Source organism: Protopterus annectens, chromosome 3.part0 (assembly GCF_019279795.1).
Source record: "Protopterus annectens isolate FY-2018-M chromosome 3.part0, PAN1.0, whole genome shotgun sequence".
Classification (NCBI taxonomy): domain Eukaryota; kingdom Metazoa; phylum Chordata; order Ceratodontiformes; family Protopteridae; genus Protopterus; species Protopterus annectens.
This window is the reverse complement of record NC_056731.1, coordinates 450,447,998-450,469,680: the sequence shown is the minus strand read 5'-3', so window position 1 is coordinate 450,469,680 and position 21,683 is coordinate 450,447,998. Positions and strand designations below refer to the sequence as shown.

At 43.4% G+C, this 21,683-nt stretch overlaps 1 protein-coding gene across 1 annotated transcript in view; it reads right to left on the bottom strand.

Annotated features, from left to right (window-relative positions):
* Positions 1–21,683, bottom strand: part of CHMP5 (charged multivesicular body protein 5) — a 319,359-nt gene that overhangs the window by 125,738 nt on the left and 171,938 nt on the right. The window contains exon 6 of the mRNA XM_044064874.1: positions 5,924–6,032. Coding sequence (XP_043920809.1) covers positions 5,924–6,032 — 109 coding nt within the window. The remainder of the gene's footprint in view (positions 1–5,923; positions 6,033–21,683) is intronic.

The following is a 21,683-nucleotide window of genomic DNA, read 5'->3' as shown; positions in this document are numbered from 1 at the left end:
CCTGGGCCCACCAGAGGAACTCGGATCTTATGCAAGAGATCACAGTCAGGGAGGGAGGTGTCCAGAGGTTTTGAGTGTTGACACCATAGGTTCTTTAGGTACCACTGAATTTTCCTCATGTGCAGTCTGGCCAGAGGTACCACAAGGATGCATGATGCCATGTACCCTAGAGCTTGCAGGAATTTTCTGGCAGAAAGCTGGTTTTGGGAGGCCAGAGTAGTGAAGTATTTTAGTAGGAGACTTTGTTTTTCTGAGGACAGAAATGCTATATGCTGTTCTGTGTCCAGTAAGCCTCCCAGAAATATGATTTTCCTGGTAGGTGTCTGTTTTGATTTCCTTTTATTGATAGTAAACCCCAGAGAGGTGAGAAGGGCTTTTACAAAAGAGAGGTGCTGCAGGAGTAGTTCCTTGAAGTCTGCCTGGATGAGACAGTCGTCCAGGTAGGGGTAAATCTGTACATTGTTTTGCCTGCAAAAAGCAATGGCAGGAGCTAGACATTTGGTGAATACCCTGGGAGCAGTAGATAAGCCAAAGGGCAAAGCAAAGAATTGAAAGCATAATGATCCTGCTCTGAAGCACAGGAATTTTCTGCATGATTCCCTTATTGGGATGTGCAGGTAAGCATCCTTTAGGTCTAAGGTGACCATCCAAGCTTTGTTTGGCAGGACTGGTAGAAGCTGTTGTAAGGTAAGCATTTTGAATTTTGGGATTACCAGGAAGGTATTGAGAAAGGATAGGTCAAGGATGGGACCCCAAGTCCCCTCTTTCCTGGGAATAAGGAATAGTCTGGAACAGAATCCTTTTGCAACTTGTTCTGGAGGTACAGGTTCTTCTTCCCCTAAGGATATTAGGTTTTGCACTTGTTTTAGTGCTTCTGCCCACTGGTTTTGAGGTAGGTCTGGGTACCCCCTCGAAGGTGGTAGTTCTCAGAAATTGAATTTTACCCCTGAGCAATGATTTTGCATTGATCTTTTGTTATAGAGTTCCAATTTTCTCTGCACAGAGATAGCCTTCCTCCTAGCTTTTAGTGTGGTGGAGGCAGACAGAGATGGGAAAGGTAGTCATTGAGAGTTTTTTCCATACAGGGTTGTTTTTGAACTCCCTGCTCTAGTGTTTGAGGGGGGCCATTATTTAGTTCTTTGCTGGCCCTGAGTTTGAGTCCTGCTGAGTTGGTCCCTGTGGGTTTTGCCTGGTGTCTGTCTGGTGCAGGAAAGGACCAGTGTTTAGAGGGAAAATTTCTGCTGAAGCTAGGAGGTTGTACTTGAAGAAAATCTTTCAGGGTCTGCATCGATTTTGCTTTGTCTTCCATCTTTTTAAGTACCTCTTCAGTTTTCTGTCCAAACAAGCGGTCTTTGTCAAGAGGTGCATCCGTGATTCTAGCTTTGACATGATCAGGGAGAGGTTGTTCCTTCAACCATGCATGTCTTCTGATAACAGATCCTGTTCACTGCTGCCCTGCTAGAAGCTTCTACGGCGTCAAATCCACAGTACAAGGAGTACTTTGCCACCTGAGATGAAGAGTGCAGTAATTCTGCTGTCTCTTTATTGTTGGCAAAATCTGGTAAAGCAGAAATTTTTTGCTTCAAAAGTTCCAAAGTGTGCTGTTGATATTTTAACATATGGAACTGACAGTTGAGAGCCCTTATAGTTAAAGTTGTAGAGGTATATACTTTTTTGCCCCATCTGTCCAGGGCCCTGGATTCTTTGTCTGTGGGAGGAGGATTCTTAGCAGAGGTAGCCTTAACTCTCTTAGGTCTCTGAATAATCACCTCTGGATCTGCTATAGAATTTCTGTAGAGGAATTTATGTGAGTCAGGTACCCTGTAATACCGGTCAAGTTTTCTGGGGGCAGGTGGAAGGGTGTCAGGGGTAAGGTTGGATTCTTGGTAAATATCATCCATCACCTCCAAGATGGGTGGGATGGCCAGAGGCCTATGCTGGGATAGGTCTAGAAACTCCGGTAATCTTTTCCTGGATAGAGGGGAAATCTGTAGATTTCCATTGGAAGTGTTCCCCGAGGGTGATAAGGGTTTCCCCCAAAGGAAAAGTCCTCCAGAGGAGATGCAGAAGGAATAGATTCTCCTGCATCTGAGTCTTCATAGGCAGTAAGAGGATTTTCCTCTTCCAAAACAGAGGAATCAGATCCCTCTGAGTCTAAATCTGATAGGATGTCTGGAGAAGGATCCCTTCTCCTTTTGCCTGGAGTGGCCTGATTACTCCAGATGAAAGTGATGAGATCCTCCACTTTTTTAAGCATTCTAGTTTGAGGAGGGGGAGGAGTAGTGGAATGGAGACTTTTTGCTGTTTTCTTTGGAGTATCTCTAAATCTGGCTTGAAGAGTATCCCTCGGTGCTGTCGGTGTGTTTGTCGGAAGGGAGGGTGAAGGCCTAGAAGTGAAGTCCGATGTGTGAGCGGTATCCTCAGAAGCCGGTGCCTGCTTAGCGGCTCCAGACCCAACCAAGGCAGAGACAGCCAATGGCTCGTTAGATGATGCAGACATCTGCAGCATACAGGACTCCGAAAGGGTCTCAGTAAAGGCCTGCTAAATAATAGTTGGGTATCAGGGGCTGCGAAAGCGCCTCACTGAATTCCGAAGAACTGACTACCCATTTAACAGTGGTCGCCGGAAGGCTTGTACTTATGCGGTCTGTCTCTATCCTTATCTTTACGTTTTTTAGGGAGATCTGCGGCCAGATGCCATATCGCTAATTAGAGATAGAAGACAAAAATAACTGGCTACAAACAGAGCTATATGGCGAACAGTTCTACGGTTAAAGAGAGCACAGAACCGATAGTGGGATACGTCATGATCTGGGCCTAAGCAAGTGACACAGTAAGAATGGAAGTCTTGGTGTGGTATTTGCTTTCCACAGGCAAGACAATTATTGACTTTTTTGGACATCGGTTAGTGCAAGAAAAAGGAAGGATCTCCAATGGGGTACTTAGCTTTAGACGTTTTCAGCTGAAGTTCGAAATCTGGGAACAGCCAACCGGCACTATTGCAAATTGCTTCTGCTATGGGCTCCACGGCAAGAAAAACTGATGTAATGGCATCACCTGGTCTCCTTTACAGCTCGGACAACCTGACGTCACCCAGCAAGTATCAGCAGCTCATGCACAAAACCTTGACTCTGGTATTTGGACCAATTGAGGGCTACCACAGCATGGATAACCCAATGGTTAGGACTGCAGCAGTGAAACACGAAGAACATGTAGGAAGGGAGGACACCCACATCTGAGTCTTGATGAAAGGCCTCATAATATGACTCAGTTCCAAACTGGATGTAGTCTGCAAGGACCTGATGGATGACTGAGATAGAGGGTGGAAGGAAGTCTTAAGAGCCCCCTCTCACAAAAAGTGGCTTGAACTACATGTTAAGGGCATTTATACTCAATTAAAAAAAACAGCTCCAAGGGAGGTAGAAGAGATTATCAAAGGACCCAAAGTAGCAGCTGTAACCTAGCTCTTTTTGGTGTTCCTGGACTAGGGGTTTCATCAGACATCCTTTTCTTTGGGTCTGAAACCTTATCTTTACCTCTGGACCTTTCTTAGTCTTGTCTATGTTCTTCTGTCTTTGAATCTGAAGCCAGTAAGTCCTTGAGAACCAATTTGTTTCTCCTGTCTGACAAGGTGGACTGACCAAGCATCTTATAGGTAGAGCTATCAGCAGTCATATATTTTACCCCCAAACAAACCATCCACTGACTGTGCGAATCTTGGGGGGGGGGGGGTATTATGGCAATGCTGAAAGCCATTCTTGAAACTCTTCTCCTTATCCCTGGAATCCATAGTGTAACAGGTACAACAAACAGAGGACACAGCAGAACACTGACTAGAAATATCTCACATTAACAACAAAGTCTTGTACAGAAAAGGGAAATCAACACTAAACAGCAAAAACTACAGTCTGGGAACGACAAAATCAGCAGCTACTACATAACAAAGAATTTTTTTTATCTGAAAGCAGGAAAGCCTAAGGCCCACATGCCAAAGAATAGGAAAAATTACCAACAATCAAATTCAAAGGGGCTGAAAGTAGCAGATTTAAGAGGAAAGCTGTAACACTACTAAAAGTAAGTAATGAATTTAGCAGAAATTGGAAACATATACAAAAGTGAAGCACTTAGCTTTAGCGCTGAGGTGACAATATCTGAAGAAGCTTCACAAGCAGGTGTATTATGGGAGGAACAGACTTAAAGAGTCTTGAGGCTGGAGCACTAGGTTTGCAGGATTGGATCGGACACGCATCTCGAAGTTCCAGTAGTTGGATTAGATGGATGAAATTAATAGAACCTGGGTTCAACTTTCAAAACCTCTCAGATAACTATACAGTTTAGAAAAAGTTTACCCTAGTTAATATGTTAATACTTGGTATACAAAGTATACTCCTAAACTGAATGTTAAAAATGTAGTACTCTTTCATAAAGAAAACGTCAATTGCTCACAACATATAGTATAAAGAACACTTACTAAATTTGATCATTACATGGCAACTGTAGGCAGGAATCCTTCTATAAAGCAAATCTAACAGCTAAAGGTACTTTGTCTAGATCCAGAAATGTTACCGCTTCCCCATATTCAGCACTGATCTGATACTAGACAGTACATCACCTCCCATCAGGATATACCTTGGTCAGCAAATCAACAAACTTGAAAAGCTCCAAGGTTCTTAACCAAAATGATTTCTCATCTTAAAAGCATTAGGTAACACAAGAGGCTGGAAATACTGTCCCTATAATCTGTTTCCCATAGACTGCTGAGGGGTGATCTATGCCTCAATTACTGCACCATTTGATACCAAGTGGCTCCAGACCTCCTATGCCTCAGTAAGTCAACCAACACAGCTAACACTAGAACCAGAGACCTGAACCTTCATCAGCAACTAAACAGGACATGGAGAAACACACTCCTCAGCCAGCGCCTCCCACTTCTCAGTGACAAAGGTCCACTGTAGGTTAAGCGCTGCAATTTAGTGTCTTCCTTTAAACTATACCTGGATGATTGGATGGGTACACAAATTTATCTCAGAACTAACTGGTATCTCCCTCCTTGAGAAAAGAGGTAAAGCCCTAGGGTGGGTATCTGCAAGATGGACACCGGCATTAAATTAAAATTATCTTGAAACTCCTATGAATCCTATGTTTCCCCCAAGCAAGGCATGCAGTGCCAGTGAAGACCTTGACAGATAATCTGATAACAATGACCTGGCCACTCAGTAGCTTAAGGCACAAGAATGCATGAAAGACTGTTGGGTCACAGTCAGAACAGGGTGAGCAGCAAAAAATAACTGGTAGGCTCTGGTACTGGTGCCAAACACACTTTTACATTCAGCACAATATCACAGTTTATCTGTACAAGCAAGTGCATTTAGAATCTGAGAATCACAGACTTATAGATAATTTTCTTTTTGAGACATTAACAAAGTACTGCTTCAATACAATGAAAACCCAAATAAATATAAAAATAATTAAAATGTTGTACCTAATAGTACTGCCAGGATCAGTGCCTAGGGGCAACAGAGGAAATAGCACAGCACAGAAGATGGACACTAACACAATTAGTGAAAAAGAAAAACATGGGCTACTGTGCATCTTTTCATGGTCAGAGTAACTCAGATGGTTGCTATTCCAGACTTCATGCCTGGTCACCATGAGGGACACTTGCCTGCTGAAAAAATCAGGCTGGTGTCTGATGTCTTGGGTGATCTGTGGCACATTACTTATTTATTTAAATTTATTGATGTTTATTAAAGCACATGCATGCTTCACGGTCTTTGCTGCTGTTCATAATTATTCATATCATAAACATGTTTTATCCAGTTATACTTATCTCTACTAGTGTATTAGGCAATCAAATGGAACAATTCCACCACCACCAATCCCTAGAACTTAAAGTAGGTAAGCAAGATGCATTGTGTCTAACCTGCTTCCAAATCATCTTCATCAATTTCTGGAGTTCCATAGCTACGTCCAAGAGCTTCCTGGATTTCATTTGCGTCTTCCATCATGTCTTCCAGTTGGTCTTGTAAATCCTACAATTCCACAAAAGACAAGCTGATCAAAATATTAAATACAAATTTAATATACTCCGGTTCAAATCACAAGATTACACAGAAACATCGGACACCATTCTGGTTAACATTCTCTGCGTATATGATAAGAGATATGCTACGTCTGTCCAAGCAGGGCAGTCTGTAAAGCTTTTTAGTCAAGGCTGTAGTGAGTGAAGATTCTGGGTTCCAGAAATTATCACTCGTTCTCAAGACATTATGTGTCGCACGCACTTCACAGCCAAAATACTCTCCTCATAATATTACATTTTAATTTCATTTTTACTAGTTAATTCAATAGGTAGGTTGATTCTACTCAACCTTCCTTAGTCATGAAAACATACACAAGTATCAGAATTACAAGGCACAGATCTAGCAGTTAAGCAATAACATAGTTATAGCCAACTAATCCAACTAGCTGAACATTGCATTCAATGTATACCAAAGATGAGATATAGGACTATATGCAAAAAGCAGAAATAAAAGGATTACAGTACGATACCACAGATCAGCCAAGCATTGGTTGCTATTCTGAGGCATGGCTTTAAGTGAAAAGCAGAAGGCAAGTCTTACATGGGATGATTATACTTTCTCTCTACATAGAAGGTTATGATAGCATCTCTGATGTAACCACGTTATTATGTACACATTCAAGACATGGATGCCAAGAAATTTGGTCTCCAGGGGAATCTTGGCATCCACGGTTACAATCAGTGAAACCTGATCATAACTCTTTGCAGTGCATGGAGGTTTAACTACTCCATGTACTATTTGCTAGAAAAGCTGAAGTGTTTTACCAGTTTTGAAAGCCATTACAGCACTTAGCGAGTAGTTTCACACAGACAGCAAGTACGGAAAAAACTCAATTTTTAAAATACTGCCCTAATTTAAATAACTTATTTTCAAACTGATGTTTGTAAGCTTAGGTGGACATAGGAGAAAAAATATTCGGGGGACAGCTGAGAACAGACTAACATCCCTTCTCTTATAGCAGACTGTAACAGTGCTGGAGGGTGTTCAACATTTGTTACACATCTTTGAAAACACTGTTATGGCTGGGTGTCGTGCTAAAGAAGCGTGTAACAAATACAAACTAAGCTCCATGCACTACACTTTCCATTCTTCCTACAGCAAGAAACAAACCAGGGAAAGAAAAACTGGAAATCCTTTATAAAAAAAAAAAAAAGAAAGAAAGAAAAGAAAAAGGAATTCAAAATAAACCAATGAAGATAAAGTACTGGGAACTAAACTGAAGGAATATTAATACTGCATCCCACAACCGCGTTTTTTGACGGATCATAGAAAACAGACAGCAGAAATATTTACAAACCTAAAGCCAGCATCAAGGACAGAAAAAGAAGGAACACTGTAGCACAGCTAAGAAAGGTAAAAAGAGATGGTGAAAATAAGACAGATAAAGAAAAGCAAAGGATGTTTTTCTAGATTTTGTATGCTACTTATGACTGCAAACAGGTAAAGAAACAGTTCTGTGTTCCCTGTAACCTAAAGGCTTAGATCTTTAAAAATAGAAACCTGTATGGAAAAATTTAAAGCACTTTTGTCTAAAACTCCTCCATTGATGCATCTGCATCTTCATTATTTACTCACACATATTCAGATGAGCACAATTATATAAAAATACAGTAGTTTCACCCTGATGAAAGGAAAGTCAGTATGTTCTCAGAGTAAGACGTAGGGTATAAACTTGATGTATGGATGCAAATACTCAGAAATGAACTGCCCCAGGAAGAACAGAATATCCTCAAGGACAAAAGATAAAGTACAGTTGGTGTACACTTACCATAAATGTAGAAGTTCAAGTGTAATCACTGTTGCAGTCATCACCTGTGGGTTATCCCTGCTGTGGTAGCTCTTGGCCGGCCTGAATACCTGAGATAATGTTTTTCTGTGTCAGCTGCTGTCGCTTGTAGACTGACATCAGGTCGTCAGTGCTATAAAGCAAAGCAGCTGACACCATTACATCAGTTTTTCTTGCCCTAACCAGTCACAAGCCCAAGTAAATATGGCAAAGTGGTCCTGGTGGTTAAAAACCACCCTAAGAAGCTTATGTCTCCCCAAGGAAAGAGGATATAAGGGGGAAGGCGGGAGGGAAACCATGAATGTAACAGTGAATACGCTCGATCATCTACATTTATGGTAAGTGTACACAACTGTACTATGTTCTTTATGTTTCACTGCTGCAATCATCATCTGTGGGAAGATTCCCAAACCTGAGGAGAGGGGCAGAAGGATTAGTTAGAGACCTAGGCATGGGTAAGCAAACCCTGCCCTAGTCTTAGAGAAAAGAGGATGGTGGTAATGCATTGTAAAGGTATGGACAGAGGTCCATGTGGCAGCTTCCAAGATGTCCCTAGTGGGAACTCCTCTGAGGAATGCTGTGGCTAACCTAATGGAATGGGTACGAATTGACTTAGGGGGTGGTTTCCCATGTAATCTGTAGCAGAAATGGATACAATGTGATATCCATTTGGAAATGGTTTGCTTGAAATGGGCTTCTCCCTCTGCCCCTGGGGCCAAAGCTGACAAGAAGTTAGTCCATTTTCCTGAAGAGTTCAGTATGGTCCAGGTAGTATCTGAGCTGTCTGTGCATGTCTAGTGAGGGCAGAATTCTTTCCCCCTTGTATTGAGGGTTAGGGAAGAAGGGGTAGACAAATGGCCTGGTTGAGAGTCACATTAGATACCACCTTGGGCATAAAGGAGGGGTTAGTCCTAAGGGAGACCCTGTCTGCATGGAAAATGATCAAGGCCATTAGTGCCTGAAGTTCTGAAAACCTTCTGGCTGAGGTGACGGCTAGTAAAAAAGCAGTCTTCCAGGAGAGGTATTTCAGTTCTGCTGAAGCAGCAGGTATGAAGGGTGGTAAGGTTAGTTTTTCAAAAACATGATTCAGGTCCCAGGCTGACATGGGTGGCCTTCTGGGGTCTATATTACCTTATCGAGAAGCCGTAATATCAAACTGCTTTTCATCGAACCGGAAAATTCGAAAGCTGAAAATAGTGAAAACGCAAATGAGCGAATTCTTTCCCTGGGAAAGAAATCATTAGCTCTACCACCAACTACACACTAATCTAAACATAAAAAGTCAGGGGGCTTAGCCCCCCACACCCCCCCCAACTAAATATACCAACTCTGAGATTGTGCTACAGTGGGGAAAAGGGCAAACTCACAAGGATGGCCAAGCGGTTTCTTTCCCAGGGAAAGAATTCGCTCATTCGCATTTATGCTATTTTCAGCTTTCAACTTTTCCGGTTCGATGAAAAGCCGTTCGATATTATGGCTTTTCGATAAAGTAATAGTTTCCCGGCCTTCTGGAAGGTCTGATATTAGAAGCCCCTCTGAGGAATTGTTTAATCAAAGAATGTGAGAACAGGGGCTGGTCTGTATTGTAATGAGATGAAATGGCTGAGGTGTGGATTTCAAGAGAAGATAAGGAGAGGCCACTATTGAGTAACTCCGCTAGATAGTTCAGGATAAGAGGGACAGAAGGTTGTGAGGAACTGACCCCCTCTGGACTGGCTCCAGGAGCAGAATCTTTTCCATTTGCCTGTGTAATATTTTCTGGTGCTGGGCCTTCTGGCCTCTGTGATAATGTCTAGGACCCGTTTGCTTAGCAGGTGCCCATTGCTTGCCTTTGGAGTATTAGCCATACTGACAGTTTGAGAGTCTGCAAGTCTGGGTGCAGCATCCCCCCCCCCCTTGAGTAAAGCGGTTTGGGATCAGGGGAAGCTGCCTGTGAAGCTGTGACAGCAGGCTGTGCAGCAAGGAGTACCAATGTTGTCTGAGCCAATCTGGAGCAATAAGGATGGCCTTTGGTCCCACCTCCCTTATCTTGATCAGTACCTTGGGAATAAGAGGCAGAGGGGGCAATGCGTACATGAAGAGGGAATTTCCAGGGGAAGGTCAAGGTATCCACCTTCCATGCTAGGTGATGATACTCCCTGGTACAGAATTTCTTTAGCTGGTGGTTGAGGTGCGAAGCAAAGAGATTCATCTCCAGATTTCCCCACTCCTGAGTGACTTGGAAAAAGATCTTTTTGTGGAGCTGCCATTCGTGAGTGTCTAGTAAGTTTCTGTTTAAGTGGTCTGCCAGGGTGTTGTTGATCCCTGGTAAGTACTGGATTATTCGGTGTAATCCCATGAAGGAGGAAGTCAGCCAGAGGTTCATGGCTAGCCTGCACAGAGGGTAAGTTTGGGTCCCTACTTGTTTGTTGATGTACCACATTACTGTGGCATTTGTTTTGATGAGGAGAACCCCTGGCTTGAGATGGGGTTGGAAGGATGTCAGAGCTTTTTGTACTGCCATCACTTCCTTCTGGTTGACATGTAAGGGAAGGTGCTGGGCATCCCAAAGACCCTGGGTGTACCTGCCTGCTAGGTGAGCGCCCCAAGCAATGTCTGAGGTGTCGGTGGTGATGGTCTGCCTGGTAGGGTGAAGGATGAAGGGGAGACTCTTGTTGTTGGCACAGGCCCCTGCCCACCAGAGCAACTCAGCCCTTATACAGGGGATCAGAGGGAGAGAGGTCTCTAGAGGCTGTGAGTGTTGACACCAAAGGTTCTTTAGATACCACTGAAGCTTCCTCATGTGAAGCCTGGCCAGAGGAATTAGAAGGATGCAAGATGTACCCCAAAGCTTGCAGGAACTTCCTTGCTGTGAGGTTAACATTTGGATGCCAGCTGGGTAAAGTAGAGAGGCAGGAATTTCTGCTTTTCTAGGGAGAGAAAGGCCATTTGGGAAGCTGTGTCCAGCAGTGCCCCCACAAAAATGATTCTCCTGGAGGGTGTTTGCTTTTATTTTGTCTCGTTGATGGTGAACCCCAAGGAAGTTAGGAGTGTTTTGACAAAGCGGAGGTCCTTGACCAGCTTTTCTTTGCACTTTGCCTGAATGAAGCAGTCATCCAGATAAGAGTAAATCTGTATATTTCTCTGCCTGCAAAATACTATGGCCGGGGCCAAACATTTGGTGAATACCCTGGGAGCAGTAGATAAGCCAAAGGGAAGCACAGAGAACTGAAGTGTTGTGAGCCTGCTCTGAAGTGCAGGAATTTCCTGCAAGATTCCCTTATGGGGATGTGGAGGCAGGCATCTTTTAGGTCTAGAGTCACTAACCAGGCATCTTCTGTCAGCATAGGCAGCAGCTGCTGCAAGGTTAGCATTCTTGAATTTGGGGACCACCAGGGAGGTGTTCAGAATGGACAGATCCAAGATGGGGCACCAACTGCTCTCCTTTTTGGGAACAAGGAATAGCCTGGAATAAAAACCTTTGCTTGTTTGATCTGCAGGAACAGGTTCTACTGCCTCCAGGTTATGAGAGTTTGGGCTTGTTTTAATCCCTCTGCCCACTGATTTGGAGGCAAGTTTGGGTACCCTCTGGGAATTGGTAGTTCGTTGAAAGTGAATTTGTATCCCTGAAAAATTATCTTTAAAGACTCATTGGTCCTTTGTTGCAGACAGACAATTTTCTTTGCAGAGAGACAGCCTTCCTCCTAGCTTTTGGTGGGTGAAATGGGGGCAGGGGGGTGATTGGGAGTCATTGAGAGTTTTTGATATAGAGGGATGGCTTAGAACTCCCTTCCTTAGGGGCAGAAGTGGTCCACTGTTTGGTTCTCTGCTGTCCCTGGGATATGCTGCATTTTTAACTTCATGAAAAACATGATCAAAGTCAGCAGTGTTGGTGGATAAATGTGGTGTATACACTTGTTCCAAGTCCAAGTTCAGCGAAAGCAGCGGATTTGACAAACCTGCTGCTAAATCAGTAACTGTCCTGACCAGATTTGTCGGCTGCCAAAGTATCCTTCATACTTGACTCAACATTAAAAGATTCCACATTATTGTTAGCCATGAGCTCAAAAACAAAGTACGTAGAAACAAAAACACTATGTTACCAAAGGTGGTCTCAACAAGTAGAGAAATGCAGGAAAAAAGATGAGACATACCACCAAGGTTGTCATGAGACAAACACATCATGTTAAAAGCCAAATTCGTAAAAAAAAAAAAAAAAAAAAAAACAGATAAAAATCCAAGAAGTGTAAAACGAGATTCAGGGTGGATAAGGGCTTTCGGTAAAAAAACCTTCTTCAGATCCTGAGGCTGATGGATGCCATTTGTGAAGATGGAGGATGAAAATACCCATCTACAAAAAGAGCTCTATGACGAATGGTTCTCGCGTTAAAGAGGGCACAGAACCAGCAACGGGGGATGTCATGGTCTGGGCCTAAACAAGTGACGCAGTACAAATGGAAGTCTCAGTGTGGGATCTGCTTTCCACAGGCAAGACAATTGTTAACTTTTTTGGACAAAGGTTAGTGCAAGAAAAAAGGATCCCCAATGGGGTATTTAGACGTTTTCAGCAGTGATCCAAGCTCTGGTAGCGACCGACCGGCACACTTGCTATGGGCTCCAAGGCAAGAAAGACTGATGTAATGGCGTCAGCTGCCTTGCTTTATAGCAGTGATGACCTAAACTCAATCTACAAACGACAGCAACTGACGCAGAAAAACATTGTCTCTGGTATTCGGGCTGGCCGAGGACTACCACAGCAGTGATAACCCCACAGTTGATGACTGCAACAGTGAAACATGAAGAACTTCATATGCATCCACAAGGAAAAGGAAGCAAGGGCTCCTCAGCCAACAGGACAGCAAAAACATAGGGGCAAGAGCTAGAAAAAAGGGACCAAATACTGCAACAGTGAAGAGAAGGATATCTACTGTTATGCTAAAATTTTACATAACTATACTATGTACTTCCATATCACTGTTGCAGTATTCTTTACAGAAGGGACAGTATAAAAGCCAAGAAGAAGGCTGGGAGGAGGAAGGTACAGAAGAGCCCTCTACAAACCCATGCAGAATATTCCTGGCAAAACCTGCCCTGGTCCTGGAAATAACATCCAGTTTATAATATTTAGTGAAAGCATGAATAGAGGATCACGTAACAGCCTTGAGGCTTGGACCTGGTGCCCAAACCCTTGAAAAAAGTACCAGATATGGCAACCGCCCTAGTAGAATGTGCCTTTACAGATGAAGAAAGACATCTGCTATGAAAAGAATAACAAAAAGAAATAATCCTAGAATTCTAGGATGAGATGGTTTGATTGGAAACGGTCAAAACCAAAGTCATGGGAAGAAAAACAAAAGTTGCTCACACGTGAAAACTGCCTTTGTTTTATCCAAATAACACCTAATCCATCTATGCAGATCTAAGATGTGAAGAACAATCTCACACTGGGAGACTGTTGAGAAGGAAAAAAGGAAGGAAGGTGAATAGGCTGATTAAAGGACAACTCATTAATCAATGTGGGCATAAAAGAAGGATTAGTTCAGAGAGACACCATGTCTCTGTGAACAACTAAAAAAGGAATAATATCTATAATAGCCTAAGGTTCAGACACTCTCTTGGCTGAAGGAAGAGCCAACAAAACAGTCTTCCAAGTACAACATTGCAAGGAAGCTAAGCAAGCAAGTTCAGGAGGAGCCAGAGTCAATTTTTCATGTACAAAATTGATGTCCCAAGAAGGCGTAATAGGCTTTCTGGGAGGCCTAGCATGAAGGACACATTTAAGAAATGGCTTGATCTCAAACTAAGAGGCTAAAAGAGGATTCAAGGGCAGACTAGACAATAGGTGAGCTTTAACTGAAGAATATGCTAACCTAGCATGGAGATCACACAAATAAGAAAGAACTAGAGGAAAGTACAGTTGTGTACCTACCATAAATGTAGATGTTTGAGTGTATTCACTGTTGCGGTCATTACACTTGGGTTATCCTGCTGGCAGGCTACCCACAGTCGGCCTGAATTCCAAAGTCCTGGTCTGGCGTCGGTTGCTGTCGCCTCTTCCCTGACTTCAGTGCGCCAGGGGTATATAAGATGCAGCAGACACCATTTGCTTCAGTTTTTCTTGCCCCAGATGTCAGGTGCCCCCAAGAAGGTAGGCAATGCATATTGCTTATAAAAACATAGACTAAAATAAACAATACCTTCATCTACAAGCAAATACACCACATAGGTTGTATAGGATAGAGAAGTATAGATAAGTCCCAGCAAAGAAAGGGGGATGGAGGGTGGGTAACCTGGACTGCAACAGTGAATACACTCGAACATCTACATTTATGGTAGGTACACAACTGTACTATGTTCATAGTGTTTCACTGTTGCAGTCATTACACTTGGGTTGACTCCCAAAGTTGAGGTAGGGCGGCTGTGTCTAAATAGGATTAGGAGTGGCTATGAGGCCCTGCAGAACTGCAGTGGCAAAGCCTGCTCTGGATTTAGAGTAAAGCGGTAAGTGATAATGCAGCGGTAAGTGATAATGCTTGGTAAAAGTGTGCACTGAACTCCAAGTTGCAGCCTCCAAAATTTCCTTGGTTGGTACTCCTCTGAGAAAGGCTGCTGAAGTGGCTGCTACCCTAGTAGAATGTGGCCTAATATTCTTAGGCACTGATTTGCCATGCTGAGCATAGCAGAAACGAATGCAGTGTCCTATCCATTTTGAAATAATCTGCTTTGAAATAGCCTTTCCTTGTAATCCTGCAGCATATGCTACAAACAGTTGCTCAGTTTTTCTGAAAGCTTTTGTTTTGTCCGAGTAGAAGCGTAGCTGCCTGTGTATGTCCAAAGAGTGTAGAAGTCTCTTCCCTTTATTCTGGGGATTTGGATAAAATGTCGGCAAATTAATGGTTTGGTTAAGAGCCACACTGGATACGACCTTTGACATAAATGTTGGGTTTGTCCTTAGAGAAACCCTGTCTGGATGAAAAATGATAAAAGGTTCCACTGCCATTAATGCCTGTAACTCTGAGACTCTTCATGCTGAAGTTATTGCTAGGAGCAGAGCAGTTTTCCATGATAAGAATTTTATCTCAGCTGTATTGGCTGGCTCGAAAGGAGGCAGTGTGAGCTTTTCCAAGACAAAGTTGAGGTCCCATATAGGTATCGGTGCTCTCCTTGGGGGTCTTATGTTTTTTCCCCTCTGAGGTACTGTCTTAGCAGTGGATGTGAGAAAATAGGAGGTTCCGTATTGTAATGAGCTGAAATGGCAGAGGTATGGATATTAATTGATGAGAAGGATAAAATGACATTCATAACAGCTTTAGAGAGAGGTGTGTTCTGAGTGGCTATATTACTTGCCATGCAGCCAGATTTAAGGTTCTGAGTTGGCTGTGCAGGATCTGATTGTTTTGTTGAGTCAGAAGATGAGGAATATGAGGCAAGGTCCAGGCTGGGCCTTGAGACAAGCTCTTTAGGATTGGGTACCAGTGCTGGCGTGGCCAGTCTGGGGCAATCAGAATCATTTTTGGCTTCTCTTGTCTGACTTTTAGGAGTACCTTGGGGAGGAGAGGCAGTGGTGGAAAGGCATAAACTGTTAGGGTTTTTCAACTGAATGATAGAGCATCCACTTTCCATGCTTGTGAGTGATAAGTCCTTGTGCAGAATCTCTGTAGTTGGCAGTTTTGAGGGGAGGCAAAAAGATCTATGCCTGGGCATCCCCATTTCCTTGTTATCATGCTGAAGACGTGTGGATCTAGTTTCCACTCATGAGGGTCCATGAGGTTTCTGCTTAGTTCGTCTGCTAGAGTATTTTTCTTTCTTGGCAGGAATTGTGCCTGCAGATGTACTTGATAGGCCAGTGCTGTGTTCCACAAAGTCATGGCTTGCCTGCAGAGGGGCTAGGAATGTGTGCCCCCTTGCTTATGTACCACATAACTGTAGTATTGTCCGTCTTTAGCAATAGTTGTCCTGGATGAAGTAGATCCTTGAAGTCTGTCAGGGCATTCTGTACAGCTAGCATCTCTTTTTGATTGATATGAAGATGCATTTGGTGTGCGGGGTCATGTGCCCTGAATACATTTTCCTGCCATGTGTGCCCCCCAGGCATAATCCGATGCATCTGTTGTTATTTTCTGCCTGGCTGTGGGTAAAGTAAGGCTGTCCCTTGTTGTGGTAACAGGCCAGTGCCCACCATCGAAACTCCTGTTGCAGGCAGGGAATAAGAGGTATTATTGTTTCCAGGCTGTGGCAGTGTTGAGTCCAAACACTTTTTAGATACCATTGTAGCTTCCTCACATGCAGTCTTGCATACGGAATTAGCAGGATGCAGGAAGTCATGAAGCCCAAAGCCTGCAGAATTTTTCTTGCAGGTAGCAGGGTCTTTGCTGCCATCATTTGAAAGTAATGAGTCCATTGCCTTTGCTTGTCTGTCATGAGATAAGCCATCTGGGCAGTTGTTTTTAAGCTTGTACCCAGGAATATTATCTCTTGTGAGGGCACTAGTTTTGATTTCTTTTCGTTTACTGTGTACCCTAGGCAAATTAGTAATCTTTTTACAAATGCCAGATGCTTTAGTAGAATGTCCTTGCTCTCTGCTTGAATAAGGCAGTCGTCCAAGTAGGGATATATTTGAATTCCTTTTTGTCTGCAAAATGCAATTACTGGTGCCAGGCATTTTGTGAAGACCCCGGGCACAGTAGATAAGCCAAAGGGCAGTGCAGAGAATTGGTAATGTATTGAGCCAGCTATGAATCTGAGGTATCTTCTGCAAGATTGTCTGACTGGGACATGCAGGTATGCCTCTTTGAGGTCCAAAATAACTAGCCAAGCTTTCTTGACCAGCATGGGTAGAAGTTGCTGTAGTGTCAACATTTTGAATTTTGGAACGTCCAGGAAAGTATTTAGAATAGACAGGTCCAGTATTGGTGTCCAGGCTCTGTCCTTTCTGGGTACCAGGAAAAGTCTTGAGTAAAATCCTTGCCCCTGCTCTTGCTGTGGTACTTTTTGAATAGCCCTCATGTCCATGAGAGCAGAAATTTGTTTTTGTGCCTCTGCCCACTGATTGTATGGCAGGTCTGGCATACCTTTTGACCTTGGTCGGGTGTGAAAGTGGAACCTGTAACCCTGAGAAACAATATTCAGTACCCATTTGTCCTGGGTGATCATGTGCCAATTTTGTGAGAAAAGTGCTAATTTTCCCCCAAATGCCAAAAGGTAAGTGCTTGGCACTTGTAGAGAAGTCATTGGGACTGTTTCCTATAAGGTTGTAATTTGTCTTCTCCGCCTTTGGGGGCTGAAGAACCCCATTGTTTAGGTCTGTATGAGCCTTGGGGCTGAGATCTGCCTCTTGGGTGTCTGTATCTGCCTCTTTGTGGCCTGTCTGATACTGGAAAGGACCAATTTTTAGAAGGCCAGTTCTTGCTAAATCTAGGTGGCTGAACCTGTAAGAAATCCTTTACTGTCTGTATTGATTTTGCTTTATCCACCATTTTCTTTAACACCTCTTCTGCTTTAACACCAAACAAAGTATCATGCTGTAATGGAGCATCCAATAATTTTGCTTTAACATGATCAGGTAAACTCTGTTCTTTTAACCAAGCTTGCCTTCGAATGACAGAACCTGTAACTACGGCTCTGCAAGATGCCTCTAATGAATCAAAACCACATTGCAAAGTATGCTTTCCCACTTGTTCAGCTGCATGCAATAAATCCTGCATTTCCTTGTTCTCAAGACATTCAGGGCCCGTAAGGATTTCTGTTTTAGCAAAGGCATTAGGTATTGTTGATATTTAAGCATGTGAAACTGGCAGTTTAAAGCCCTTACAGCTAAAGTAGAGAGGTGTAAACTTTTTCCCCCATCTGTCCAGTGCTCTAGAATCCCTATCAGAGGGAACAGGGTTTTTTGCAGTTGAAGCCTTGACCCCTTTGGGACCTTGAGAAATAGTTTCTGGATCAGCAACAGGGTTTTTATAAAGAAATTTCGGAGAATCTGGAATCCTGTAGTACCTATCTGGCTTGACTGGAGCAGGGGGTAAAGAATCAGGAGTCAAATTGGATTCAAAAAATACATCAACAATATCTAGTACAGGGGGAATAGCAAAAGGCCTGTGCTGAGGCAGTAAAAGAAAGTCTCTGAGCCTTTTCTTGGATTCTGAATAATCCTGGCTCTCCCAGTGGAAATGCTCCCTCATGGTGTGCAGGGTTTCCCCAAAAGAGTAGTCATCAGGAGGAGATGCTGAATGGATAGATTCTTCAGCATCAGAGTCCTCATAGGGAGGAAGAGAATATCCCTGTTCTGAAGAGGAATCAGAAGAAATAGAAACCTGGTCAGAGGAGTCATAGTCAGTGTCTTGCCTAGGCCTTTTATCAGAAGGGGGATGGGAACCCCTGATCAAAGTAATTAGGTCCTCGGCCATTCTGAGCATCTGTTTCTTTGACATGGATGACTGTCCAGGAGAATGCTGTATTTGTTTCTTTGTCTTTAAAGGTGTTTTAGACTTTGCCTTGGCTGCTGAAGTGGTCTTGATAGTAAGCTGTGTAGGTCTGAAAACACCCTCAGAAGCAGATACCTGCTCAGCGGCTCCGAACCCATCTGAGGGAATTGTTTCCGTAGGCTCAATACCTTGAATTTCCAGAGGCCTAGCTGTCTCCACGTGGGAGTCGGAGGCGGCCTGTGGCTCTGAGGTAGCGGGTGTCAGGGGCTGTGAAAGAGCCTCACTGAAAACCGGCGACTGGCCTAGAAGAGGCTTCGTCATCGGTTTTGGACCTCGGATGCCTGTGTTTTTCTTTGTCCTTGCACTTTTTATGGACTCCGGTCATCGGTTGTTCTGACGGCATTATATAGTTAAACCTTCAGCCAAAGTAATGTAAAGCAAAATCGAACAGACGCTTAATAGTGCGTTGGTTGAATCCAGCACAAAACCGACAACTAGCAACTTCATGGTCAGGGCCTAGGCAAAGAATACAGTAAGAATGAAAATCCTTGTGAGGTACTTGCTTCCCACAAGAAATACAGTTGTTAACTTTTACTAACATCGGTCTGGAGCAAGAAAAGTTTCCCCAACGGGGTACTTAGCTTTACTGAAGACTTCGGATCTGAAATTCAATTTCGGAAATCTCAGGAGTTGGCCAACCGGCACTTGCGAACTGCTTTTGCTTCGGGCACTGCACGGCAAGAAAGACTGAAGAAAATGGCGTCGGCTGCATCTTATATACCCCTGGCGCACTGATGTCAGGGAAGAGGTGACAGCAACTGACGCCAGACCAGGACTTTGGAGTTCAGGCCAACTGGGAGTAGCCTGCCAGCAGGATAAACCAAGTGTAATGACTGCAACAGTGAAACACGATGAACATCCCCCACAGACAGGAGATCCTGAGAGGTAGAGAGGCACCAGGCAGGAAATCTTTTCCATTTAGACATGTATGATTTTCTGGAAAAGGGTTACCCAGCTTTCTGCAGAACCTGTAGCATGTCCTCAGAAAACAGATGCCTAAAAGGAATCAAAAACCTAATCACCCACACTGATATCTGAAGAGTAGACAGGAAAGGATGGATAAGAGAACTCAAACACCTTTATTGAATTATCGCTTGTGACATAAGCAAATTTAAATTTATACAAAAGTAATCAAATTGTATTAAATTAACATTAACAAACATTATGCTTCACATACATTGCTATACATCATATAACCTAAGCGACATTATATAAATTATTCAATTCTCGACCCCTTTTTTTAAACAAGAAACACCTTTATTAAACCACCACTTATGACATAATCATACATTTATATAAATGAAAATGAACAGCACTGACACAATCCTATTTGCAAGCATTTTACATCACAAAGCATACTGACACACTCCCAGGTGTAAACATTATACATCACTTATAATCTACCCAATCATTTTTAGTCAAACATTAAACAGCTCATTTAAGTCCTGCCTTCTTTTAACCCTCATTCCTCCCCTGTATGTATTGTTCCCACAATTACCATTTTTCCTATGTAGTTCGCTCCTACCCTTATCTAAAGATCTCAGTTCCAGTTGTGTTATCTCTATTATGCTCACTAACACATCCCTTACCTTGTGTGAGATCAACCTACTTAGGAAATTTGTGGTGACGGCCCCTGGCCAAGTGATAATGAAGAAGGAACAAATGCTGTCTGGGCCAAAAGGGGAGTTACCAGCAAGATTTTGGGAGAGTCCTGCCTGATCTTGCGCAGAACATGTGGCAAAAGAGGAAGATGTGGAAGGCACAGCGAAACATTCCCTTCCAATGAAAAGTCAGGGCATCCTCTTTCTAAGACAAAGGACATGGTACCCTTTAATAGAATGAAGGAATTTGTCTGTACAGAGGGGGAGGCAAAAAAATCTACCTGAGGAATACCCCACCAATGGACTATGTCCAGAAACATGTCTCCGTGAAGCATTCAATTGGGAGCCCATGTTCTAGACCTGCTCAGCGAGAGTCTGCCACTAGACTGTGCTCTGAAGGAATGTAAACCAGATGTCATGCTTTGCTTGATGAACTAGTATACAAAGGTATGACCCCTACCCCTCTTGTTGACATACCACATCACTGTAGCTTGTAGAGTTAGAAGCAGAGCCCTTATTTCTTATGTTGATATAGTCTGCCCTCTGATGAGGAAGCTAGATACCCTAGACCTTTAAGGGACCACAACAGGCACCCCCATCCCCCATCTGATGCATTTGTAAAAAAAAGCTCCCGAGTAGCAACTGGAGCTTGAAAATGGAGCCACCGGTTTGAGAGAGAGTTGATGAATTCACCACTGAATCTTAAGCTTCAGACAAGGATTATTATCAACCGAAGTCCTCCTCAATGTCAGGTACAAGCTGTCTTTTCGGCTTTTCCCAGTTAGGGGTCGCCACAGCGGAACTCCGGTCCGCTAATGCTTGGCAGTAGATTTTTACATGCTGGCTTGCCGGGCCTAATGCACAACCTTCAACGAAGGCATGCCCATTCACGCAGGTCGACACACAGAAGACGCTCTAACTGAGAATCGAACGTGCAACGTCTAACTGTGAGGCACCAACACTACCGCAGCACCACCACTGCAGATGTTTGAAAAACCTCCAAGGACGTGTGAAATTCCAGAGCCATGCTGCCCTCTGACAGGTTTGTAGCAAAGGAATCCAAAAGCAAGCCCTGGATGGTCTTCAGGGCTTTCACCAGCCTTTACAGAGATGTCTGGGGAGGCCAGACACAGCCGGATCAGAAATTACTTTCTTGGCCATTTTCTTAGCAGACAGCTGGCCCTTAGGATGGGAGGATTCTGCCACATCCATAAGTCAACAACTTAAAGACGCTGGTTCTCCAGGTATATGGACAAAGAGGACAGGCAACTACATAGGGTTTTAGGCACAAATGCTTGGCAGACAGAATGCGGTGTATGACCGTGGGAAGCACCTACACAGAAAAGACGGTGGTCATGACAATCTTTACGGGGAATATGTCACACACACACTGACATTTTCCCTTTCTGGATGAATACAATAACAAACAAGAAAAAGAAGAGAAGAAATCTCAGCAGGGCACTTACCTGAAAAAAGGTTTGGTAACTAGCAAAGCAGAAGGGTATTCAGACTGACATTTGATAATGGCGTTCAGACTGGCAGCAAAGAAGTTCTGAGTTTTTGTGTCCTGCACGGGAAGCATATGTGTGATGTACGACCCCTATACGAGTTAAAGACTTTTGGTATACTAGTTGGACACTGGGCTGCCCTTGGCCGGAAATCCCTTAGGTGAAGAATACTGTAACAGTGACATGGAAGGACATCTACTTATAGCCTAAATTGAAACTGTAAATAAGCTCAACCCACTTACTAC